The sequence below is a fragment of the Parambassis ranga genome, chromosome 2 (genome assembly GCF_900634625.1).
Source record: "Parambassis ranga chromosome 2, fParRan2.1, whole genome shotgun sequence".
NCBI classification, from domain to species: domain Eukaryota; kingdom Metazoa; phylum Chordata; class Actinopteri; family Ambassidae; genus Parambassis; species Parambassis ranga.
The window spans coordinates 38,315,145-38,336,905 of NC_041023.1; the positions used below are offsets into that span (position 1 = coordinate 38,315,145).

Here is a 21,761-nt window from a genome sequence, read left to right on the forward strand (position 1 = left end):
ACACACTGCGAGCCATGCATCCACTGAGAATCCCTAACAGGCTGCTTGGTGGAATAGCTGGCCATCCTAGGTAGCTGTACCTCTAATGTTTTCACAATAAAAGCTCAGAAAAGAATTATATCCAACCTTTCTTTTGATTGGGGTATGACTCATATGGTAACCATGGCAACCCCAATAATTACAGTAGAGGACCCAATGTAGACCTGCTAAGGATTGCTATTGGTCAAAGTTGTAGATAAACTGGTCTATCACAATAAAAGCTCAGAAAACATTTTAATCCACCTTTATTTGCATTGTTACCATGGTAACCCCCAAACATTAAGCTTTCACATCTAATATCACATATAGTAGACAACCCAATATGGACATGCTACAGATTGCTACATGTTATGGACAAGCTGGTGTATATCTGCACTTACCTTTTCACAATAAGAGCTCAGAAACTTTCTTTGTTAGGGTATATGGTAACCAGCACATATCATTACTCCACATCTCATTACACTAGAGGAAAATCAGAAATCTTTTTTGTTAGGGTGTTTTTTGTCAACCTGACAAAAATAAATAATAATAAGTAGTAAAAGAAACTATGACTACATAAAAGTCATGTTTATAGAATAGTATGGAAATGTCAGGGTGCAGAATTAATACCTATTAATTGATAATATGGCACTTTGCTTTATGTGATCTGGCATTGAGAAATCTAGATCTCCTGCGGCTGTGTGTGTTTTATGCATTTTCTTGTGGGGAACATTAGCAAAGAAACCTTTAAACTTTCCTTAAAGCTACCAAAAAAGAAAAAGAGGCACTCTGAAGCTCCTGGGTTCAACTGTATCACATTAAAGAGCAATAAAAGTGAAGATAAGTCCCAGATTTCCCTTCTAAGCCTTAATGTCGGGCGTTTCTTCTTTCAATAGTCCTATTGGTTGGTTGTGATCACAGCAGTTTGTCTCAAACATGCATTATGTACAGACTGCCCTTTAATTAATAATGTTTTCTGTGGATTCAAAGGAAACTCCCATCGCTCTTTTAGCATTTCTCTCTCGTCTTTCTCTCCCTTGTTCCAAAATAAATTAGATTTCTCTCCTGTAAGCTCCGTCCAGGGGAATCCTTTAGAAAAAGAGAGATATCTCTTTTGTTGGTTTAGGAGGGGAAAAATACATGGAGGAGAATGGGTGAGAGACAAAGACCTCTGCAGCGGTGCTCTCTGGGGTCATTTCCATTCCGTCAAAGCCGTTCCTCCTGATTGGCCCCCTTCACGGCTGGAAGTGTGCGCCAAGGCCCCATTGGGGATGGCCTGATGGGGGATTAGCCCTGTTTTAGCAGGAATTTAAGCAGGACTGTGGCCACCTCGCAGACCTCCAAATGCCAGCAAGGCAGAGCATGGTCAACCCACCAGAGCAACTTTTTTAATTAAACACTTTGAATGCCTCCCTAGCTCACTTCCTCCCTCCTCCCACAACCCCAGTGGACGCCATCTCAGTCGTTTTCTCCCCCCTCCTTCCCTCTGCCTTTGTTTTATTCAACAGACGTATAAACTAAAGGGAATTAGTGCCTTTCCTCATTAAGAATGGAGACATAGAACAAGAGCAGGCTGAGGAATCTTAAGGTTTAAAATCAGCAACCTGAAAACATTTTTAATGAGCTAACACTAAAGTCTTCAGAGATATACAGTTCAATAGCTTCAGAACAAAGTGAGATCTTTGCTGCATAGTCTAATCCCACATACAGTAACTGAAACAATGACTAGATGGTCAGATCAACAGATCAAGCAGGCTTAACTCTAAAAAAACTATGGAGGATCTGTCCCAGGTGGAGCACCCTTTAAAGATCTACCTAGATGTGTATGTAGATACAGGTACAAGGAGACACGAGGATGCATTTCAGGTCATGGTAGCAAAGGGGGATGCGCCTCTGCTTCCTGTTGCCATCACAGTCTTGGAAGCAATATGAAGATACTATAGATCTCTGCTTCTCCTGTTTCCATCTTTGTCACGGTAGCATGCATATCATCTCACTTATTTCTGAATAAATTTTAAGTATAGTGATGGTAAACAACCGGACAGACATTTGTCTTACATAATACTATTTAACATTTATCTAGGTTAGCCTTCCAGGCTGAATTGACATGAGTGTGGCAGCATAATGTTAAGATGGTTTCCATATCAAAAAGCTCCTTTTTATCTGTCAAGCTTGGCAGGCGGTGACTTCTCAGCAGGCAAACCTTTACGGTTAGCGCTTTTTGACACCATAGATCAGGCCACTGACACACAACAATAAAGGGCCTGCTGAATCCTACTTACAATGCATCTCAGTAACTGACTGACTGATTTACAGTATAAGAAACAAGTGCACTCCAGCAGCACCCCGCCACGCGTCTTCTTCAAAGCCTTCGCTATGAGCTGTTTTTCCCCGGCAACTTCAAAGCTTCCCTCCCACAAACGGTGCCGGAAAAGGACCCGCAACAAGTCAACATGACCAAGTGTTGCTCGCTCTCATGCAGTCTTCTCTTGCCCACTCTCCTCAGGCTTGACATCACGGCTTGCAAGACAGTCATATTTGTCTTGTGGCAGATGCTGCTGGTACAGCCTTATTTTAGACGGTGATGCACAACATCTCCTTGTTCATTCAAGAGGAGCACTACTTCTAAAAAGGACTGTTTTTCCCCAGGTGAGTTGGCAGTGATATTTTTGATGTGCCTCTTGGCAACACAAAGCAATCACCTGAATGCAATTACTCACAAAGCAAACTGATCAGAGGATTGTTGGGAACTGCTACAAATGTTCATTATTTTCCATCTCATAGCATCAGTCTAAATGGGTGATATGTAATAAAATATAATTCTTTGATTGATTTTGGACAATGTGTAACAGCAATGAAATACCTTATTGGTTCATCTCATTACATTCATGCCAATCGTCAATTAGGCTCTCCTCCCACCAAGCCCTTGAGGATGTTTTAACTTCATTCTCATGCATTAAATCTGTTTAAATTGATTTTATTTCCTCTGCTTGTCACGTATGGCGGTTTGCTGGGGGAATGAACGCAGCCTCTTGAAACCATAATGATCTGACAGTCAGGAAACATTCTATTTTTACAGATATGCGTGGCATCAGCACAAACATGGCTCAGAATGCATAAACAAATGCAGTAGTGAATGAGTGGAGCGACTCCTCACCCTTCAAATAGGTTGCAGGACTCGACGCAGGTGCGACCACGCCTGAAGTACCTGCAGGAGAGACACTGGTCAGGTCCCGGGCCCCAGCACCCGTCATCCGAACACATGCGGTCGCACACCATTTGGTGCTGATCTGTAAGGAAAGCAGAAATACATTTCAACATGCACACACTAGATGCAATTGTGGCAGTGATAATTCTTCTTCTTCTAGAAAAAGCATCAGTATGCTCCACAAACCCTGGACTAGGTGTGTAATGCTGAAAAATAAATATGTCTCCTCCTTCTACCTCAGGCCACAAACTTATCAACCTGTGTCTGTTTGTGTTTGTGTGCTGCTCTAGCTGAAGGCTGCCCAGCTGTGTGAGTAAACATTGGTATTCTCCACACCTCTGCCATTAAAGAACGCCCCGACCAGAACCCTGGGCTTTATTTTTTTTTTTTTTATAAGTCAAACTGCAACGATCAATGCTGTTCATCAGACCCGCCATCTCCTCCATCCGGTGAGTGACACACACGTCCCCGGGAGTGTCGCCTGGCGGGGGCCGAACCCTTTGTAAACAGCAGAGTGGTCAATGGTAGACAGTGGGGTGAGCCTAATGAAGAAACCTTTGTAAGGCTGTATTGATCGATCTCTAATACACACACTGCACTCATTAACTCGCTAATGATACCAACTGCAGCGTGGCTGGGCCAAGAAAAACTATGGTGGCCTTGTTATCTCCGAGCTCTACTGGCAGACATGTTGGACCAATGTCAGATCATGATAACGACTGATACATTTTTATTAACACCCATCTTTCCATCAGGTCTCTGCTGCCTTGTGGCTAGTTTAACCCACATCAGTGCATGAAGTGTCACTGTGAGCTGAATAAGGGCTTTCATGGCCAAGCAAAAGACAGACCCCCAAGGTGATGTTGCCTTGGAAACGGGCAAGTCAGTGTGTAGAGCTGGGGCGGAGCTGGATTTGCAGAGATATGAGGTGAATCAAAGATTAGAAATTAATTAGCGTATTAATGGGAGAGAAAATAAGTGAACACTAGGGCTAATTTGGTTACTGCTGCATGGAATGTTTGTAAAACCAATGTGTGTATGTTCCTTCTGTACTCACTGCACTCCTTTGGATCTCGGTTGTTGCGGATGAGGACTTTTTGGCTTGTGGTCCGGAACAGCGAGGTCCAGTTGACAGTGTTGTAGAAGCAGAGGCGGCTGTTGTTGAAGATGTAGACGTTGCCGGCGCTGATCTCATCCAGCGACTGGAACTGGAGAGAGGAGATCCAACGCTGCTTCAGGATCAGGAGGGAAATGCCGCTTCCACTGGAAGACAGAAGAAACAAGTGAATGTAGCAAATTAGACATGATGGGTAAGGGTATGAAAAAGGAGAATAAAAGGGGAATGCATCTTTGCCCCCTTAGTTGCCATTAGGGCCATGGTATCAACAGGGGAATGCACATTTGCTACCACTGTTTCCACTTGGTAGCAACCGGGGCACCTTGTTGCCATCAGGCCCATGTTAGCAAAAAGGGGATGCATCTCTGTCCCCCACTGCAAAAACAGAGTAGTCCTGTAATTTGTACCTGTAAAGAGATCTGCCTCCGATGGTTGCCAGACTGGAGAAAACACTCAGATCTGTCATGTTTTCAGGCCAAGCTTGGATGTTGAGGTAACCTAGAGACAGACAATATCTTAGCAAAACTTATCTTTAAACATTTCATAGATAATTAGCACACATTATACCACAGTGAAAGGAAGACAAAAGGGAAAGGAGTCCATGGTGTATTTAATGAAAGAGCATAAGAAAAATGAGTGGAATTTTTTTGGTCATAGGGCTGCACCGCCTCTGTGAAGTTCAAGCCTGTTTGGGGAAATGCACACGGCGAAGACAATATATGCTAATTAAAAGAATGGATTTAATATTCTGCACAATTTGTCCGGCTGCACTTGCCTGTAATGACAGATAATATCCAATCAGCATCTGTGGAAATGACATTAAAAGGGATAGAGCAGGAAATGGCGGAGATAGGACAGCCATTGCTCTTTCTTATTGCTAAGGTTTTCATTATGAAAATGCAGTTTCACTCCATTAGCTGTTTGGCTCAACTGCAAGTTGCAGTTTAATATGACAAAAGGGTTTGTATACAAGGCACTGCGCATCCCTTAAGGCCTCTAATAGCTAATGAATGAATACACACACAAGGATGCACACACACACATGGACTGAAAGCATGGACTGATTCGAATATGAGAAATCAACATTCCAAGGAGACTCTGGTCCTACCTGTGATCTCTTTCACTGTGCGGAACACGTTGAGGCGCTCTGGGTCCAATGGTCCAATACCATGATACATGTCTCTGAGGAAAGAACACAATATTTACATCCTTCTAGCCCATGGCCTTGGTTTGTGAAAGCAAAGGAACGCTCATATCGCAGCTCCACCTCATTCCGTCCTCCAAGCTGCAGGGCACATCAAGAGTAGTTGATAGTTTAGTCGAATAGAAATGGGACTCATTGACCTTCCTAAGCACAATTACTCTTACACAATGGGATGGATTTTTTCTGTTTTTAGCCAGGGCTGAGATATGAAGCATTGTATGCTTCAGTATGTTTCTAGACACTAAAAATACAATTGAAAGCATTTTGCTTTGATTTGGTAGTTCATGTCCAATTGGCTAAAGAAGCCCAGACAAAAACACAATTAAATCGACATGTTGTAGATACTTATCAGTCTTAACATGTAGCTGTATTGGTCTCGTCTGTCCATGGGACATTGTTTCACAAGTGTTCAGATGCAGTTCTGTGAACCTCGTGTTCTTTATAGACAGAAGAGTCATTCTCCTACCTTGCAATCAAACTGTGCTTGTTTAGTTTTTTTTTCTAATTGTGCTATCAAGCACGTTAACACTGAGCATGCTCAGTGAGGCCTGAGTGCTCTGACATGTAGCTCTTATGTTCTTTTGTTTTTTGTTTTTCTGTTTTGAATAGTCTTATCTTGCAGTAAATTTGCTGGGATGTCCACTTCTGGGAAGATTGACAGCTGTCTTGAACAATTTTGTTGACAAATCATTTTCATCATAGTTTTCGTTAATGCCCTTTTTTGCTGATAAAAATGAGACGATAACTAAATATAAAAAAGGTCATGACTGAACACTGTATCAACAGTGTGTTCAGGGAGAGCAGCTCACTGTTCATTGGTGCTTTTGTTCTTTTGTGAACAGGTAATGGTAATTAAATAAAGAGATGTTTGTTCAAATAACAAGCTGTGTCTGTTTTTATTGCACAATCAAACCTTAATAATTTCATGACAAATATTTCATAGAATTTTAGTCGACTAAAACTATACTAAAAGTTAAAAAATGTTGATGACTAAAATGTGACTAAAATTAAATGACATTTTAGTCACAAGACTAAAAACTAACACTGCTGTCCACTTGTTCACCTCTTCTCATTGTGTTAACACACACCAGCACAAACTGTCTGTTTTTATAGAGGTCTGTACACCTGCTGATGATCAGCAGCACCTGCTGCAGCTCACCTAATTAAATCCTATAGAAGCAGTAACTGCGCATGCTGTATTAAACATGGCTTTTGCTACATAAATAAAACAATGGCATGGTGCAAAAATGATGTTTGTCCAACTGTGATCAGTGTGTTTTGAAATAACCCTTTACTCACCCTTTAATGCCTGTAATGAGGAAGATGAGGTTCCCGTTTATTTTGGTGCAGTTGACAAACTTATCAATGTTGCTGGCATCCACTGTTTGAGCCATCTGTAGGCTGCCCGTCCCTATACCGTCACACACTGAAAAAACACAAACAGCCATTACTTGCACTTCCCTCCTTGTGCAGGTGTCCTTGCACGGCCTTGTTTGTCACTTTAATTTTTTAAGGCCCTTTATGAAAGTATAGTCGTGCTCCGGGTGCACAGGCAAGGCCGCGGCCCCTCTCCATGCATCGGAATTCTTTTGATGAAAGCACGGGCCGATCCACAGCCAATTCCTCCTTATAATGAATTCATTACATCTGCATTAATTACACTTGTGGTCTAGTGTGAGCCAAGTATTTCTGACAGAGGCGGAGGGGATGATGAATAAGGCTGGCATTAAGTGGTGTAACCAGTTTTTGATAGTGATTTATACCAGCCAATTCCATATCTGAAATGTTAATTTGTTATCATTTCCCACAGTTCCTTGAGCCATCCCTCATTAACCCCTCCCCACTACGTGACGATGTAATCAAGAGATTAGCCAATCAATGGATGCCGCGGGCCCGTGCACGAAGCCTGGAGGAAAAACACAGAGCCTTTGTGAGAACAATATGATGAACAGGCTAATCCTCTGCATTGAACTGAAGTCACTCTTTAATTTCACATCTCAGGCGCTCTTGTAGCAGAGTGACTTGTAATTACTGAGCAGGTAAGACTGTTTTATGTTAATTAATATGTTGACTGGTGAAAAGATCAAACATTTGACCTTTAGTAATGCCGTAACTAACATATTTATCCTGCAGGATGTAGCAATATGCACAGGAAATCAGCTAAAAGACATACACAGGAGTTCATATTGGATTATGTTATCCTTAAATTAAAGGGATATTTTGGAAAATCAGCTATAAGCAAATAACATTCAGTGCATTGTAAACCTGATTTCTCATTCCTACGTTTCCTATGCATACAGTAAATGCAGTGCATTGTGGGAAACTCTGATTTTTATCCCCCCCGACGTTAACACGTCCCCTTCTGGTGCTATCTTCATAATGACACAGCGCCAGCCACAAACATCTGTTCTCGCGCTGGCACAAAGTGATAGTCGCGGCTTATGAGTGATGCAGCCAGGGTCTGAGCCAGTAGGCAATAAAATACATCATCAGTCCACCTCAAGGACTGTAGAATATTTTGTTTTTAAAAGAATTTTATTAGCGAGAACGATCTGTTTTTTTTACGAATTTTTAATGTGAGCATGTAAAGAAAAGCCTGTTTTAAGCTTTGCTTGTGATGCATTCAAGTACCATCAGAAATTCAATTGTGTTTTTTAGAGATGTATACAATAACACAGTTTAGCTTAGATTTGGTGTATTTTATGACGGAACTTGTGTTGCACATGGTGCATTCAAGGACCATTCTGTGATTGTGTGATTTTCTTTTTAAAAATTCATTTCACACCTGCTTGATGGTTTTTAGTGGCAGTAAACTTCTATATACATACCATATCATCACATAGTTTACCTTTAGGACAGATGTCGGTACACGGGATGCACATTTTAATGCGGTTTTCCTCTACTTCCATCTTGTTGCTGGGGCATGCACGGACACAGGAGCTGTGGTCCACCACAAAGTTATCTGGGAAAAAAAAGAAAGAAAAGAAAACACACATGAATTTCCCCTGAAATGGTGAGAAATTGATTGTATTTTAATAACATTTGTGTAACGATCAAAACTAATGGCGTAGGGCTATATTGCTCAGGAGAAGTAATGAATCAAATTAGCACTTGTAATAGTGTGACTGCAGTATGCTCATTTGATGATCAGTGGAATTTGAATATGCAATCTGTTGATGTAGCTTGACTTTTAATGCACACTCACTGAATTACTGCTGCACTCTTGACTTGAAAAGAAAGAGCTAAGATTTGCTTTTTCCTTCTGCCAGAAGCTGAAGCAGATGGTGTGGCGACGACTTGATTGAGATACACAATTTATTTATGTATGAGTAATTTATCCTGACTTGAAATAATTGTCTGGAGTCTAATTTCAGGATAGGCGGAGGATAAACGCTTCACAACCATAAAACTTAATTATGAGGATCATTGTGAGCGTGTTGCAGGCTTACGTGGACACTTCTTGACGCAGAAGGCTCCGTAGGTGTACTTGGCTCTGGGGTTGTGCTCCAGCTGGAAGGACGTCGGGTTGTAGACGAAGGGCTGAGGGCACTGCGTCACGCACGCGCCGCTGTCGTTGAAATTGGTGCACGCCTGAACACAAGAGCACAGCGAAAAAAAGGGGGCTATGATATCGTAAGTCATGGAGCAGCATTTCATTTTTACATGAGAAATCATGCAGCTGTCCCTCGTCTCTCACTAAATGCCAAACAGGAGAAAAATTAGAGCCATTGATGTTTTCCCATAAACCTCTTAAGTGTTTTGTCGTCTGTGGCTGAAGCGGCTGTAATTGAATTGGATGAGGCTTTTCTGTGAATTACAACTACAATATCCTCTCTTTTATGTGTGTGTGTGTGTGTGCACGTGGAAGTTAAGGTGATAAAAGGGATATTAATTGGAACACTGAATCACCAATTTGTTCTTTGAAGAGAGAGACTTTTACAGAGGCCCCGTAAAATGACAAACAATTCATCAGGAGGTAAACAAAGTGGATCATTTTTGGGCGGTGGTGTGGGAGGAAGAAGCAAAGAGGTTAGAAAGAAAAAAGTCTCAAGGAAAGTTAAGGAACAGATAAATAAAAACAAGTGTGTGTGTGACGTACAAAGCAGTCCGTGTCCTTGGGGCCTGAGCATCCGCCGGCGCATTCGCGGTGGCAGCAGTCGCTGACGTAGGGCCCGAAGCATCGACCGTCACACTGCTCCGCACACACCGTTTTTGTCACTGCACAAAAAATAAGATTTTAAAGGTCTGACACACAAAAAAAGACACAACACTCCTCTGATATGAAGACAAATTGATGGCTTCAGCAACCTAAAGGTCAGCTTAAAAAAAAAAACACACTCTGATCTCGAGGTGCCCTTGAACGCCTCAGTCTGAATCGTGCCTGGCAGTTCCCAGGTACAGATAAATAAAGCTTGGATCTCACTGATTCACCATATCTGTGTTTGTACAATGGGTGCTCTCAGCCAAGCAGACCCATCAGCCAAACACACTTTCCAACTGTGCTGCTGAATCCCAGCTTTATTGGTTGCTATGCCGACCATCCTCATAACCAAGGAAATATTTATCAATTTTTTCCAGCATTTTTACCACAAAACTAGCGATGTAAGTATCATTACTGAAGTGTACCTATTGCTTCAAATGCTTGCACTGGAGGAGAGTCTCCCACACATTATTGGTAAAGATACACTAGCAGCAGCAGGAGCTGGAAGCAGACACATTAGAAACTGCTGTGCTCGCCCTCTGCTGAGATGCGAACATAATGATGCAGGAGTGAAAAAAAAACTGTTAGTCTATTAGTCTGTGAAAAACACTCTCTGTAGGTCTTTACACGGGTAGAACATCTTGTAATTATACACAGAACAAGAATTTCTCTTGTTTAGTTGTGAAAAAAAACTCACTCTCTTTCCTTCACATTTATCCAGGTCTATTCATGAGTTCAGTAAAACAGTTAGAGAAACAGATGTGTACAGATATGCTCACCAAGCCAAAAATAATAATAATAAATCTGTCAGAACAGATTACAGGAGATTATTTTAAAGCAGTATCCTCTTTAAATACCAACGGTCACTCTGCCTTAAACTGATTTAACAGACTTTCATTGGCCTAGATTTTTAATAGACTGTTTCAAAGGCTCCTACTGTGGCAAAATGTCAAAGTCAGGCTATTTTATAGAACTTTTTTTCAATATCAAACTCATGTGTTTGGATCTAGAGCAAGGACAATGGTGTGGTTAGCTTAGCTTAGCATGAAGATGACAAAAGTGACCCTGTCTTTGTAAAAAAAATCCATATAATTAGAATGTTTTATGCAAGTCTATTTCTGTCAAAGCTAATGTATGTCTGCAATACTTCCTGAGCTCACTACATATAGTGTTTCTATGATAGCGTATTAAATTATTGAGCCAGAAGAGAAGGAGGGGGGTTCTATTCTCAGAATTTTTGAGATTAAAGTAGCAATTTTGCCAGAAAAAAAAAACTTGGATTTACGACTGTACGTCAGAGCATTTTTCTGGCAATATTGCTACTTTAATCTCATAAATTCTGAGATTATTCTTGGAATATTAACCAATCATGAATATTATTATTTTCTCTTTCCCCAAGCATATTGATGTTGATTTTTAAATTACTACATTGGATTAACTACATTGGATTAGCTATCGAAATGCTAAACTAGACTATTAAATGTACAGGTACTTAGACTTGCTTGTTAAATTTGTGATTTATCCCTTTATTTTGTGCCACATTAGCAGGCTTGTAGCAGCTGTGAATGTCTCTGTGTGTATGTGTGTGTGTGTGTGCACTCACAAGTTTGACACTGGTCTTCCTGAGGGCCCCAGCAGCGGCCGTTACACGAGCGGTGACAGCGCCTGCCTGCAAAACACAATCGGCGACGAGTGTCAGACAATTCTTCTGCAAAACTTCACCACAGCTGCTCTCAAACTTCACCGCCTGTTGACGGATCTGTCGCATCCCCTCGACTGGTGGCCCGCGAGGAGCGTGAAAGTGGGGCTTCTACTCCCTTCGTCGTGCGCTCGGAGGAAAAGTAGGACCTGACAGAGCGCTCACTGCCTTCATCTGCCAGTGGTCCATCATCAAGGCTTAATTGACTACGGGTTAATTACACAGTAAGTGCAATAGTGCAGCAGACTGTCACCCAGCAACTTCAACCACTCCCACTGTGGGGTTGTTAATGTTAAATACTAACCACGGCTTGGCAAAGGGGCCTCAATTTGGCAACCTCAACACCCACACAGTCTCTTGTCATTTTTTGGCCCACCTCCTCTGTTCTTTTCACCCACCCTCCTCTTCCTCCCCCTCCATCATCTATTCAACAATAACGGCGCACACATTGTACTTAAAAGTGTCTTCACAAACTGTTTGCACGATGCCTCACTCCCTGCAGTTCTGTAAGCAAAAGAAGGTCACAGTGTCTTTTCATCTCCTCTGTTTGTGCGACCAGCTGTCCCTACTGCTCATCCTGATGTCTTTTGATACAGAGCCCTAAGAAACCTCCCATCTCTCCCCTTAAAAATGAGCAAAAGTCCTGCCTGTGAATGTGCAGTGTAAAAAAAAAAAAAAAAAAAAAGTTGGAGAGCCTTGTGACACAGAATGTCCGCCGGACAGCAACGCCTGTCCAAGGCGCTGTGGGGACCTTCGGAGAGGTTGTGCACCAGGGGAAGTGGCCAGCTGTCAGCTTCACTGAGATTTCAAAAAGAGCAAAAGTAGACAGCATCTCCATGGGCCTCGGAGGGGAGCCGCTACAATGGAAAGGTTCACACGTTGATCTAACACTATGTGATTTTGCTTCTAAATGACCGCCAGGCAGATGGAATGCTTTTTAATATATATATATATATATATATATATATATATATATATATATATATATATATATATATACATATACTCACATCCAAGGTTGCTGTTGTTGGATGGCACCACCAGCAGCTCGGCCTGAGGGTTCTTGATAATGTCACGCCAGTGGATGGTGTCGGCATGGCACAGGAATTTGTTCTGGTCAACGTAAACGCCGCCGTTCAAAATCTCTGCAGAGAGAGAAGGAGAGGAGGGAAAATGAGCACAGAGCCATTGATATATGTACATGATGGCAGAAAATCAATGCTTCAAGGTTATCATTCCTTTGTCTCAATGCTGTTCCCTGAAGTCCATCTGAGCATGAAGATAAATGCTATTGACAAATGCACAGTAATTCAATGCCTTGTCTAAAGACACTGAACAACAAATTGATATTCAAAAACACCTTTAATTATGTACTTTCATTTAAAATATCACTGGATGCTTCCACTCTTATCTCTTGACCCACTCACAAACTCCTCATTCCGCTTAACAGCAGAAATATGTTTCTTTTTGAGGACCGGGGCTCTTAACAGATGCCTGAGCATGGAGTGTGATAATAAATTCTAATCCCTCTCCCTGCTACTAATCCAGGTTTTGGATATAGACGCAGGATGAAATGATGCTACAATAATCCCCTCCCTCCCAAGCTGTGACCTAAGGCAGAAGAGAAACAACAGTCTCTTTCTCCAGCTGACTGTATTATTTAACCTAGTTCAGGGATTTAGATACAATCACCTTGCATCCCCGTCTCCTTGAATATTAAGCATGGCCTGATTCCATGAAAGTACTTGTCACAATAAATGAAATTTAATAGAAAAAAAGTAACAATGTGGTTCAGATTAGAGCTGGATTAGCTGAAGGTAAAGAAGGGCATTGTCTCTGCAGATTATTAACAGTGTGTGAGTTATGCGGACGACTCAGCAGCTGAGGAGCGCAAGCAGCAAGCTAATCATTACCATCCGACACCCTGATTAAGGAAGTGGGCCTTGGTGGAGACGGGGACATTTATTCAAAGCCCTCTTAGAGGTGACATGGCGCTCCGTCTGCCTGCTGAATGGCCTACAGCCGTGTCGCCTTGTAATCATGTTCCCGTCACAATGCACGATTTATCAGGGAGGGAGGGGGAGGGATGGGGGGGTGTTTTACATTCATAGACGGAAAAAAAGGGAAGGCTTACTGCATTGTCAGCATCAGCGACTATCTGTAGGAAGCAGCTCATATTTGACACAAAGTGCAGGAGGTCAAGAACAGGCACACACAATCAAATGGCATGATGGCATTCCAAAGGTGTGCCCCAAAGATGGAAAAAAGATGGCCGACCCATCCTTAGTCTGAATCCTTCAAAGATGGATGGTAGCTGCTTCGACACCTAACATATCCCAAGATTGAAAGCTACAGGTTTGCTAGGCAACAACAGCAGCACTTAAGAATAAACAGGAAGTCTTCCACAGATCACACGTCGAATTTTACAGTGCTGAAGGACTCCCTGTGCTGATCATGTCTTCCAATGATGCAGACTCAAGGTTGCTAGGCAACATGAGCATCACATGGTGATAAAACAGGAAATCCTCAGTTTCTGCAAGCCTCTGAATTAAGACCCAGCTCCAGTGTGGCGGCCACCTTTGTATCCACCTCTGGATTTCCATGTGGATATTTTCACTTCTAGCTGTGAGACAAACTACCAGTGCTGCTGTCCATCTACTGCTTTAACTACTCCAGCAGGTGGTCATTCATTAACAGTCATGCACCAGCACTGCCCCCCCTCCACTGGTCCATCTTTTCCATCATACCTCTGGTTCCCTCACCCTCCTGCATTCCTGTGATTCACAGGACCATCATCAAAGCTATTGTCCTGCATCAGAGGAGCAGGAGGAGAGTCGAGGGGGGAGATTACAGAACCTTTTACATAAATGGATGATGATGCAAAGATTTACTATCAAGCATAATATGTAATATAGGAGTGATTAGTTCACAGACCCTCCAAAAATAACACACAAATCTATATATTTGGCGTCTAAAACTGCACATGACACGAAGATCTTAAGGCTAACAGCGAGGGCCCAAACTTTTTCTGATTAAAAAATGCAGTTTGATGTCATGCAGCCTTTAAATTGGACACAAAAGAGCTCCTGTACTCCCTTTTTTGATTGGTCTGCATGTTCGACCAAAGCGATCCGTTCCGCCGGGTGACACAGTTCCCGGTGATGGCGTTTTATGTGAGGCCGCTGAGGGCTCCGCTGCCATATGGTCAGGTCGTGTTTAGTTCAAGACCGCTTCTGGTGGAGCATTTTTGCTACATTTCTCTTGGCAGTAAAACTAACGGTGATGGAAAAATGAGGGAAAAGTTGCCATGTGGAATACGAGATTAGATATGATGTTGAACCGTGGAGCAGGATGAGAGATCACCAGAGGAGAGGAGGATTTGGTGAATTCTAGTAAAGGGACAAACGACTTTATTAAATTCACTCTTTTTTACTTAATTCTATAAACCTCACAGCTTTACACACAGTATTAGTCTGTGAAATTCTGTGGAATTTAGAAAATCCAAAAAGAAAACCTCACACTCTACCATTTGTTATTCTCATGCAAACCCCATCTTACTTTTAAGTATTTCAAATTAAAAGCACCAGTTTCCCCTTTGTTTAAAAAATATGGATGGAAATGATTTAAATTTACCTTGTCACCACCATGTGAGGTGGATTGTACCATCTGCGTGGGTAAAAATAGGGATCAACTGCACATTTTGACCCCTTCCATTTAACCACATAATCACTGTTTTGAATCAACAACAATTACATTTTGATGAAATAATGACTAAGTATATGACCCTTTCAACCCCATTTATTTATGTTTTGGTGCACTTTTGTCCACTCAGTTCCACTTAACAAATATTTGATTTAAATGAATTTAGAAATAGGGAGGCCCTTGACCCTTGAAGGATATTGTAAAGCTATAAAAATCAAAAAGGTAGGAGTGTTTTTGAAAGGATTTCATAGGAGTTTATAATTGCATCAAGCCAATCACTCTACAGATTGTTAGGGAAGTAAAAATGATCCCTGCACCAAGCTGCCTTTGCAAGCCAATTAAGTTCATTTTACTGTCGTTCAGCAGAGCGAAGAGCCCCTATTTTGAAGTAGTTTCGAGGCAATGATGGCCCCAGCACCAATCAGTGGCCATAGCTCTACAGGGAGCCTGCTGATGAGCTTTCATCAGTGCTGCTAGCCACTTGTCCCACATCTCTTTCTCTGCCTAATTATGCTGATGAATAAGGCTGTAATAGTGATTCGTCCTCGACTGATGAGTCCATGCTTTTGCCGTTATTGTCTTGTCTTGGGGGCGGGTGTGTCACGTATCACACAGCTCAAGCTAAGTGCATTCGGGCCATCCACTCTGCTCTTTTTTATTAGGATCATCTCTCCGTACTTGTCGTCCTCCACCCCTTTGGATGGTGGCACTTTCTCACTCACGGTGATAGGCTGACTTGCTGAGCAGGGGGAACAGAGAAATCGAGGTGATCACTCTTTTTCACCACAGCTGGTTGCCTTCACACACACACACAAACAGAGGAAAACCCAGGCAAACATGTGAAATACAGCACACAAACATACAAAATCCCTGCAATAAATACTTCCCACCCAACACCAAAACGCAACTTGGAGCTCGGCTTCATCAGGTCGACAAAGCCTTGCATTTGTAGGCAAAGCTGGAGAGTTAAGCTGCGGCTTTACTTTTTAAATGCCAATTAATCACTCCGTGCCTGAACGAGAAATGCATTGAACCCCAAGGGAAGCACCTTGTGATTTTCCGCTCAGACGTCGATGAAATGGAATGCACTGTTTTCTAAATTCCATTTGCACCCGGGTGAGTAGTCACATGCAGCATTTATGTGCCACTGAGGAAGCTCCTCAGACAGACAGGCTTTAGAAAGTCAGATGAGGTAGGATAAAGAGCATCAAAGCCAATATGTGAGGTGGTTTAGGGTCAAACATGGGACTTTTATTTTTGAAAACAATGAAATGATCAAATGAGGAGGAAGTTTGATTCACATATTGCAACAAAAGTACTAAGTAAGTACAAGTAATATTATATATACAGTAGACACCTGAGTGTGAATAGCATCTCTCATAAATTAATATTTACCCATGTATTCTGCAAATGTTTATTTTAATTTGCTATTGTTGCAATGTCTAAAATGCAAATAGCATTATTGTCTACGGAAGCCTAAGTGCGAATAGCATCTCTCATAAATCAAGGTTTTATCATTGATTTAGCTTTAGCTTCCAGTATGTGTCACATTAAAAGCCTCCTCCATGATCATAGAGGAGCTTTAGGTATTACTATTAACCAAGCAGGAATAAATCATTATTTGAACACAGGCTTTTATATATTATGGGTGTGTGATGTCTGAGAGACCTGTAAGCTCTTTGCAGTCATTTACATCAGTTCCTGGTGCTCTGTGTGGCCTGTCACACAGCGCTGACAGCTGGCGTGACAGAAGGTGGCAAACTGAGGGAATGAAACAAATTGCCTTCATTTTCTTAGAGTGCAACCTCTTCAGGGAGAACCGCAACAAAGTTAGAGATATTTATGCCATTCAATAAGTAAGAAAAGTGGTGAAAATAAAGTGATAAACACACACACTTACATCTTATGTCTCGATTGCCAAACATACAGTGCAAAGAATGAACAGGTTTCCTGAACAAAAGGCACAATTGTGTGTGCACCTGCCAAATTTGTCCAAAATCAAACTTACTAAAATAAAGTTTTGGATTTCTCCGCCCTGCCAATTTACAATAAGAAACCACAGGATTTGAGGTGAACACATGACTTGACTAGAAAACCAGCAGTGGGTCGCTGAGGAAGCCCTCTGTGTGTGTAATTGTGAAGCACTCCACTGTACAGTGCCTCCAAGCATGTTTACTCTAAAGAGGCGGGAAAACAGAGGCAGCTGAGAAAGTAGCTGCTTAAGTGAAAAAACTTCTCAAATCCCATGAATAACTGTTAAGCTAGATAAATGGGTGCAGATCGCCAAGATAATAGAGACGGCGGCTAGTTTGCCTCCAGGCGAGGTCCGGATGGCCAAGAAAACTTTTCCATGTGCAAAGGTGCATTATTTACAGGCACAAAATGCAGTCAAATGCCTGCGCCGGGTTTCATAAAAGATACAAGCAAATCTGCAATGACTTGAGGAGAGCTGATCTTCATGAGAGAAGAGAGGAGGAAAAAAAAAAGAAGGCGGAGGTGGGTCTCTAGAGTTCTACATTATTAGCTCTGCCAGCCAAAGAGATATTGTGCTTGGTGACAAATGGGAGAAGAGCGTTAGGGGTGCAAGCAGTGCGGGGGAGGCACCCCAGAACTCCACCCCCCCCTTTTTCCTCCAACAATCCAGAGCTGCTGCTGCTGCAGCCGTGTCCTCCCCGATAACCATAATTGTGTTTTAAAGCCCCTGATTAAATTTCACAGTCTCGAATGATATTGTTTTGTGATGAATCCTTATGAAAAATGCTTCACCTTTAGGAGATTATGGAAGCCGTGTAGGCGCTGAAGAGGGTGGAGGCGGAGATGACACTTTTTTTTTTCTTCAATGGATGCTAAATGAATCCCTGCCATCACTCTCCCTCTTTTCCTCCACCCACTCTTGCTCCACCCGTCTGTCACTCTTATAAACATAAACACTCTCCCACAGGCAGCAATTATGATTTTTTTCTGAAAACTTTTGGCCTGTCTCATTAGTTTACTATCACAGTGTAAGTCTCTCTTCTGGGTGTCACAGCACATCTAAGGGAGGCCATTTTTTGTTGTTTTTTTTAGAGGTGACACAAAATGCAATCAGGGCGAATGAGAAGCCAGTAAATTCAATAATGGAGGCAAATGAAAATGGAACTGGAGACTCTGCACTTAAGGCCGGATGGGCTCACAGCCCTAATGAGCCCTCTTCTGTCACCGCTTCCCTGCATCTAAATTAACCAGAGGGCCCCTCCAATCAGTGCGGGCAAACAAAAGAGCCAGCCAAACAGAAGAGAGGGCCAGCGGAATACTAATAAAGGTAACGAATGGCAGCGGTCGTCAGCACTGATGTATGTGCGAGAGTTGCTGGTGGGATTAGAGAATGATCCATTAACACTCAAGTTTGTTGCTTCACGCGGACTTTAAAGTTTTTTTTATTTAATAACTGTAAATTAATGAAAAGCCAAAAACTGTAGTTCCTCTCATGGCCACTTGAGGGTAGCTTTAAAAGTGAATTAATCCCCATTGACCTCCATGTTAAGCTTGCTGATACATATATGATACAGCCAAGATGGTGCCAATTTAAGTAATGTTTAAAAAAAAATGCAAATACTTATAAATAAAAGTAAGGTACGGAAGCGCTGAACTGCCATAGTAGAAAAAAAAATTAATCACTATCTCATTATAATGTCAAATGCTATCACGTTATAACGACATATTATCTCGTTATAACGTCAAACCGTATCTCGTTATAACGTCAAAACCTTATCTCGTTATAACGTGATAAGACGCTATCTCGTTACAAGGTGATAAGACGCTATCTCGTTATAACGTAATATTATCTCATTATAACGAGATACATTTTATTGCTGTAATAAAAAATGAACTGTTTATAAGTAGCCTAACCTAACCGGTTTGCTGCTCACATCGGAAAATGACCCATTTACAAGATTTAATTAAGTTCTATTTCATGCTTGGATTAAGACATGGGGAGATTCTGTCCTTACTGCGCACAGTGGACGATACTGTGATCAGTATGTGGACACTCAGAAGGTTTTTAAAATGCATAGGACTGTTCAGAAGAAAGAATGAGACCGACCCTCTGGAGGTAGCTTCATTTCTCATTGATCAGCTGGAAGGACACAGAAGGCTCGATGGGTACAAACTGCATCACCTTCGCCTTCCTTCAACTCTCGTTATTACGAGATAAGGTTTGACGTTATAACAAGATATGGTTTGACATTACAAGAGATAATATGTCATTATAACGAGATAGCATTTGACGTTATAATGAGATAGTGATTAAATTTTTTTTTTCTACTGTGGTAGTTCAGCGCTTCCGTAGTAAGGACAAGTAAAAGTAATGGTGGTAAATTAAAAAAAAATCAATAAATAAATAAATAATGCTTTTATTGTGAAAAAGTCATGTAATTTGCATGCTTTAACAGCAAGTCTAACGAGAAATGGTGCTATTTGCAAAAAAAGTGACTTTCAAAAGTCATCTGCATTTAAAGTAAATAAAGGTCATGACGGGTGCTATTTGCACCCAGGTGTCTGTAGATGTTGATGCTATTTACACTTGACATAACATCAAAACGTCCGTCTGTCTTGACACAAACTCTCCTAAACAACCAACATGTTGTTTTGCCAATCGACCCATTCCTGTTGTTTATGTGCAAAGGATGTGTTGTAATTGTGGTTCTTGTACCAGTCATGTGTTTTTGAAGTTTTACGCTGAGCTTTTAATAGCTCCCACTGACCCAGAGGTCACTCATCAAATAAATTGTACACTCTCCAAGTACAAACAACCCCAGAACTGCTGTCCCAAGTCATTTTCCTCCAGCTGCAGTGGGTAGTTTCACAGTGGAGTTTCCCGACAGTCAGTATTTTGCTGGAAACTGTGTTTTTTTTTTTTTTTGGTACAATTGGCTGAGATAAGAACATCAAACTAAAATTTCGAGGGCCCCCTGAATGGACCATGGGGGAGTCATGAAGACAGTAAAACTGCTGAGCGCCTTGGCTCATGATTTGAAATGTGAGCCATTATTAAACATGCAGGAAATCCCAAAAAGAGTAAACACCTGCAACGCTCACACGTTTTGTAATTCAAATTTAACTCATTGCATATTTTCATGGTGCAAAGTGCTTAAGCAGTGTTGAAAACAGAGCTAACCCTCTGCATTAAAATTGACACTTACAATGGGCTAAATGGGCTATTTGTCATTTCCTGGCCTAGTCCTGCGCTACTCATCTCTCCACTTGGGTAATTTGGGACGCACCGACATGGACACACACACACCAGCAAATCAACTATGACCAGCAAATTGCCTCCATCTGGTTTCTACAGTATATTTAGTGTGAGGTTCTGCGAGCCAGTCCAGCTCTCATCCTCCTCTTTTTCCTGACTCTACCTTCCACAGATGCCTCGTGCAGACATATTCATCAGCTGTAATGATTGCCTGCGCTTGACTCTCTAATGGATTTTCTCTCTTTGGAGTGTAAGTTACACAACAGATCTCAAGAGGCACTTGGACCGAGCGGACCCTGAAAAATGTCATTAAAAACTCGCCAAAGTCAAACAGGTTACAGATGCCTGGGAGTCATTTTTCCCCCCCTGAGAGTAGAAAAATATGTTGCAATGTCAGAGGGGTAGCATTGGCCTCATGGCCAGACAAACAATCAGAATGTAATTACTGTCAAATGAAGGAAGGAAACATACTGCCTTGATGGTCGAGAGAAATCCCTAAATTAAAAGATGAAAGAGGCGACTCTTGGGGTTCCCCAGAAAACATGTGTATTTCATGTGTTTCAGTGAAGTATTTTAAGCATTATTCCATCTCCTATCAAAAATGTAGCACCGTCTCTAAGGAGTGGTGTTAGGAACAGGTTCAGATAGACATTGAACTGGGATTGCAAGTGATCTCCATTTCCTAGGCCACCTGGTTCAGCTTATCGGGAACTACGCTCGGCCAGGACCTATCTATTTACTACCCCAAAAACACACTGTACCCAACCCCTATGGCTTCTCTTGCCCAATGTAAAAAAGTAAGAGCCCACACACCGAAGACCCCCTCACCTGGGCCAGGGTTCACCTGACACCAGGTTCTCTTTTTTAAACAGGGTCATAAGGGTCCCATTGTTGTTTTAATTGTCATCATTCCCATCAGAACTGCTGACTTCTGCTGCAACAAATGGAACCAGGGGGCATTGGTGGAGGCTTTGCTTTGGTGATGTTGTACAGCATTAAGCCATAATTGCTAGGGGTTCTGTCAGGTGTGCAGGTAGCTCAGTTAGCCAAGTTAGCTAACATTGACCTGCAGTGGAAGTGAACTCTTACATCAACATCAAAGGGGGTGGCTGGCTTACTGCCCCGAGGGACTATTACAACTCCATTAGAGATCACTCCGCCTTCATTCCAGACCTGCCACAGCCACTAATGGAGACAAACCTGAGGCCCCCTGGGTCCCCACGTCAAAGGATCTGAACAACCATCGTCGGCTGATAAAACTGAGTGCAAACACAGCATAACAATGGAAATAAAGAGATGAGAAAAATAAAGCGAGGAGTCAGACACAGCTCCCCGTTGTGTGTCTGCATGTCAATGAATGTCACCTTTTCATAACCAGATGT

The 21,761-nt window shown here is 42.0% G+C and overlaps 1 protein-coding gene across 3 annotated transcripts in view; it reads right to left on the minus strand.

The window, feature by feature from the left end:
- Window positions 1–21,761, minus strand: part of LOC114428569 (receptor tyrosine-protein kinase erbB-4-like) — a 171,684-nt gene that overhangs the window by 37,603 nt on the left and 112,320 nt on the right. For all 3 annotated transcript variants that reach the window (XM_028397123.1, XM_028397132.1, XM_028397114.1), the window contains exons 4-13: window positions 12,458–12,592; window positions 11,352–11,417; window positions 9,647–9,765; window positions 8,997–9,138; window positions 8,396–8,509; window positions 6,847–6,973; window positions 5,452–5,525; window positions 4,751–4,841; window positions 4,284–4,489; window positions 3,176–3,308 (exon numbers count right to left, since the gene is read on the minus strand). In XM_028397123.1, the coding sequence (XP_028252924.1) occupies window positions 3,176–3,308; window positions 4,284–4,489; window positions 4,751–4,841; window positions 5,452–5,525; window positions 6,847–6,973; window positions 8,396–8,509; window positions 8,997–9,138; window positions 9,647–9,765; window positions 11,352–11,417; window positions 12,458–12,592 (1,207 nt within the window). The remainder of the gene's footprint in view (window positions 1–3,175; window positions 3,309–4,283; window positions 4,490–4,750; window positions 4,842–5,451; window positions 5,526–6,846; window positions 6,974–8,395; window positions 8,510–8,996; window positions 9,139–9,646; window positions 9,766–11,351; window positions 11,418–12,457; window positions 12,593–21,761) is intronic.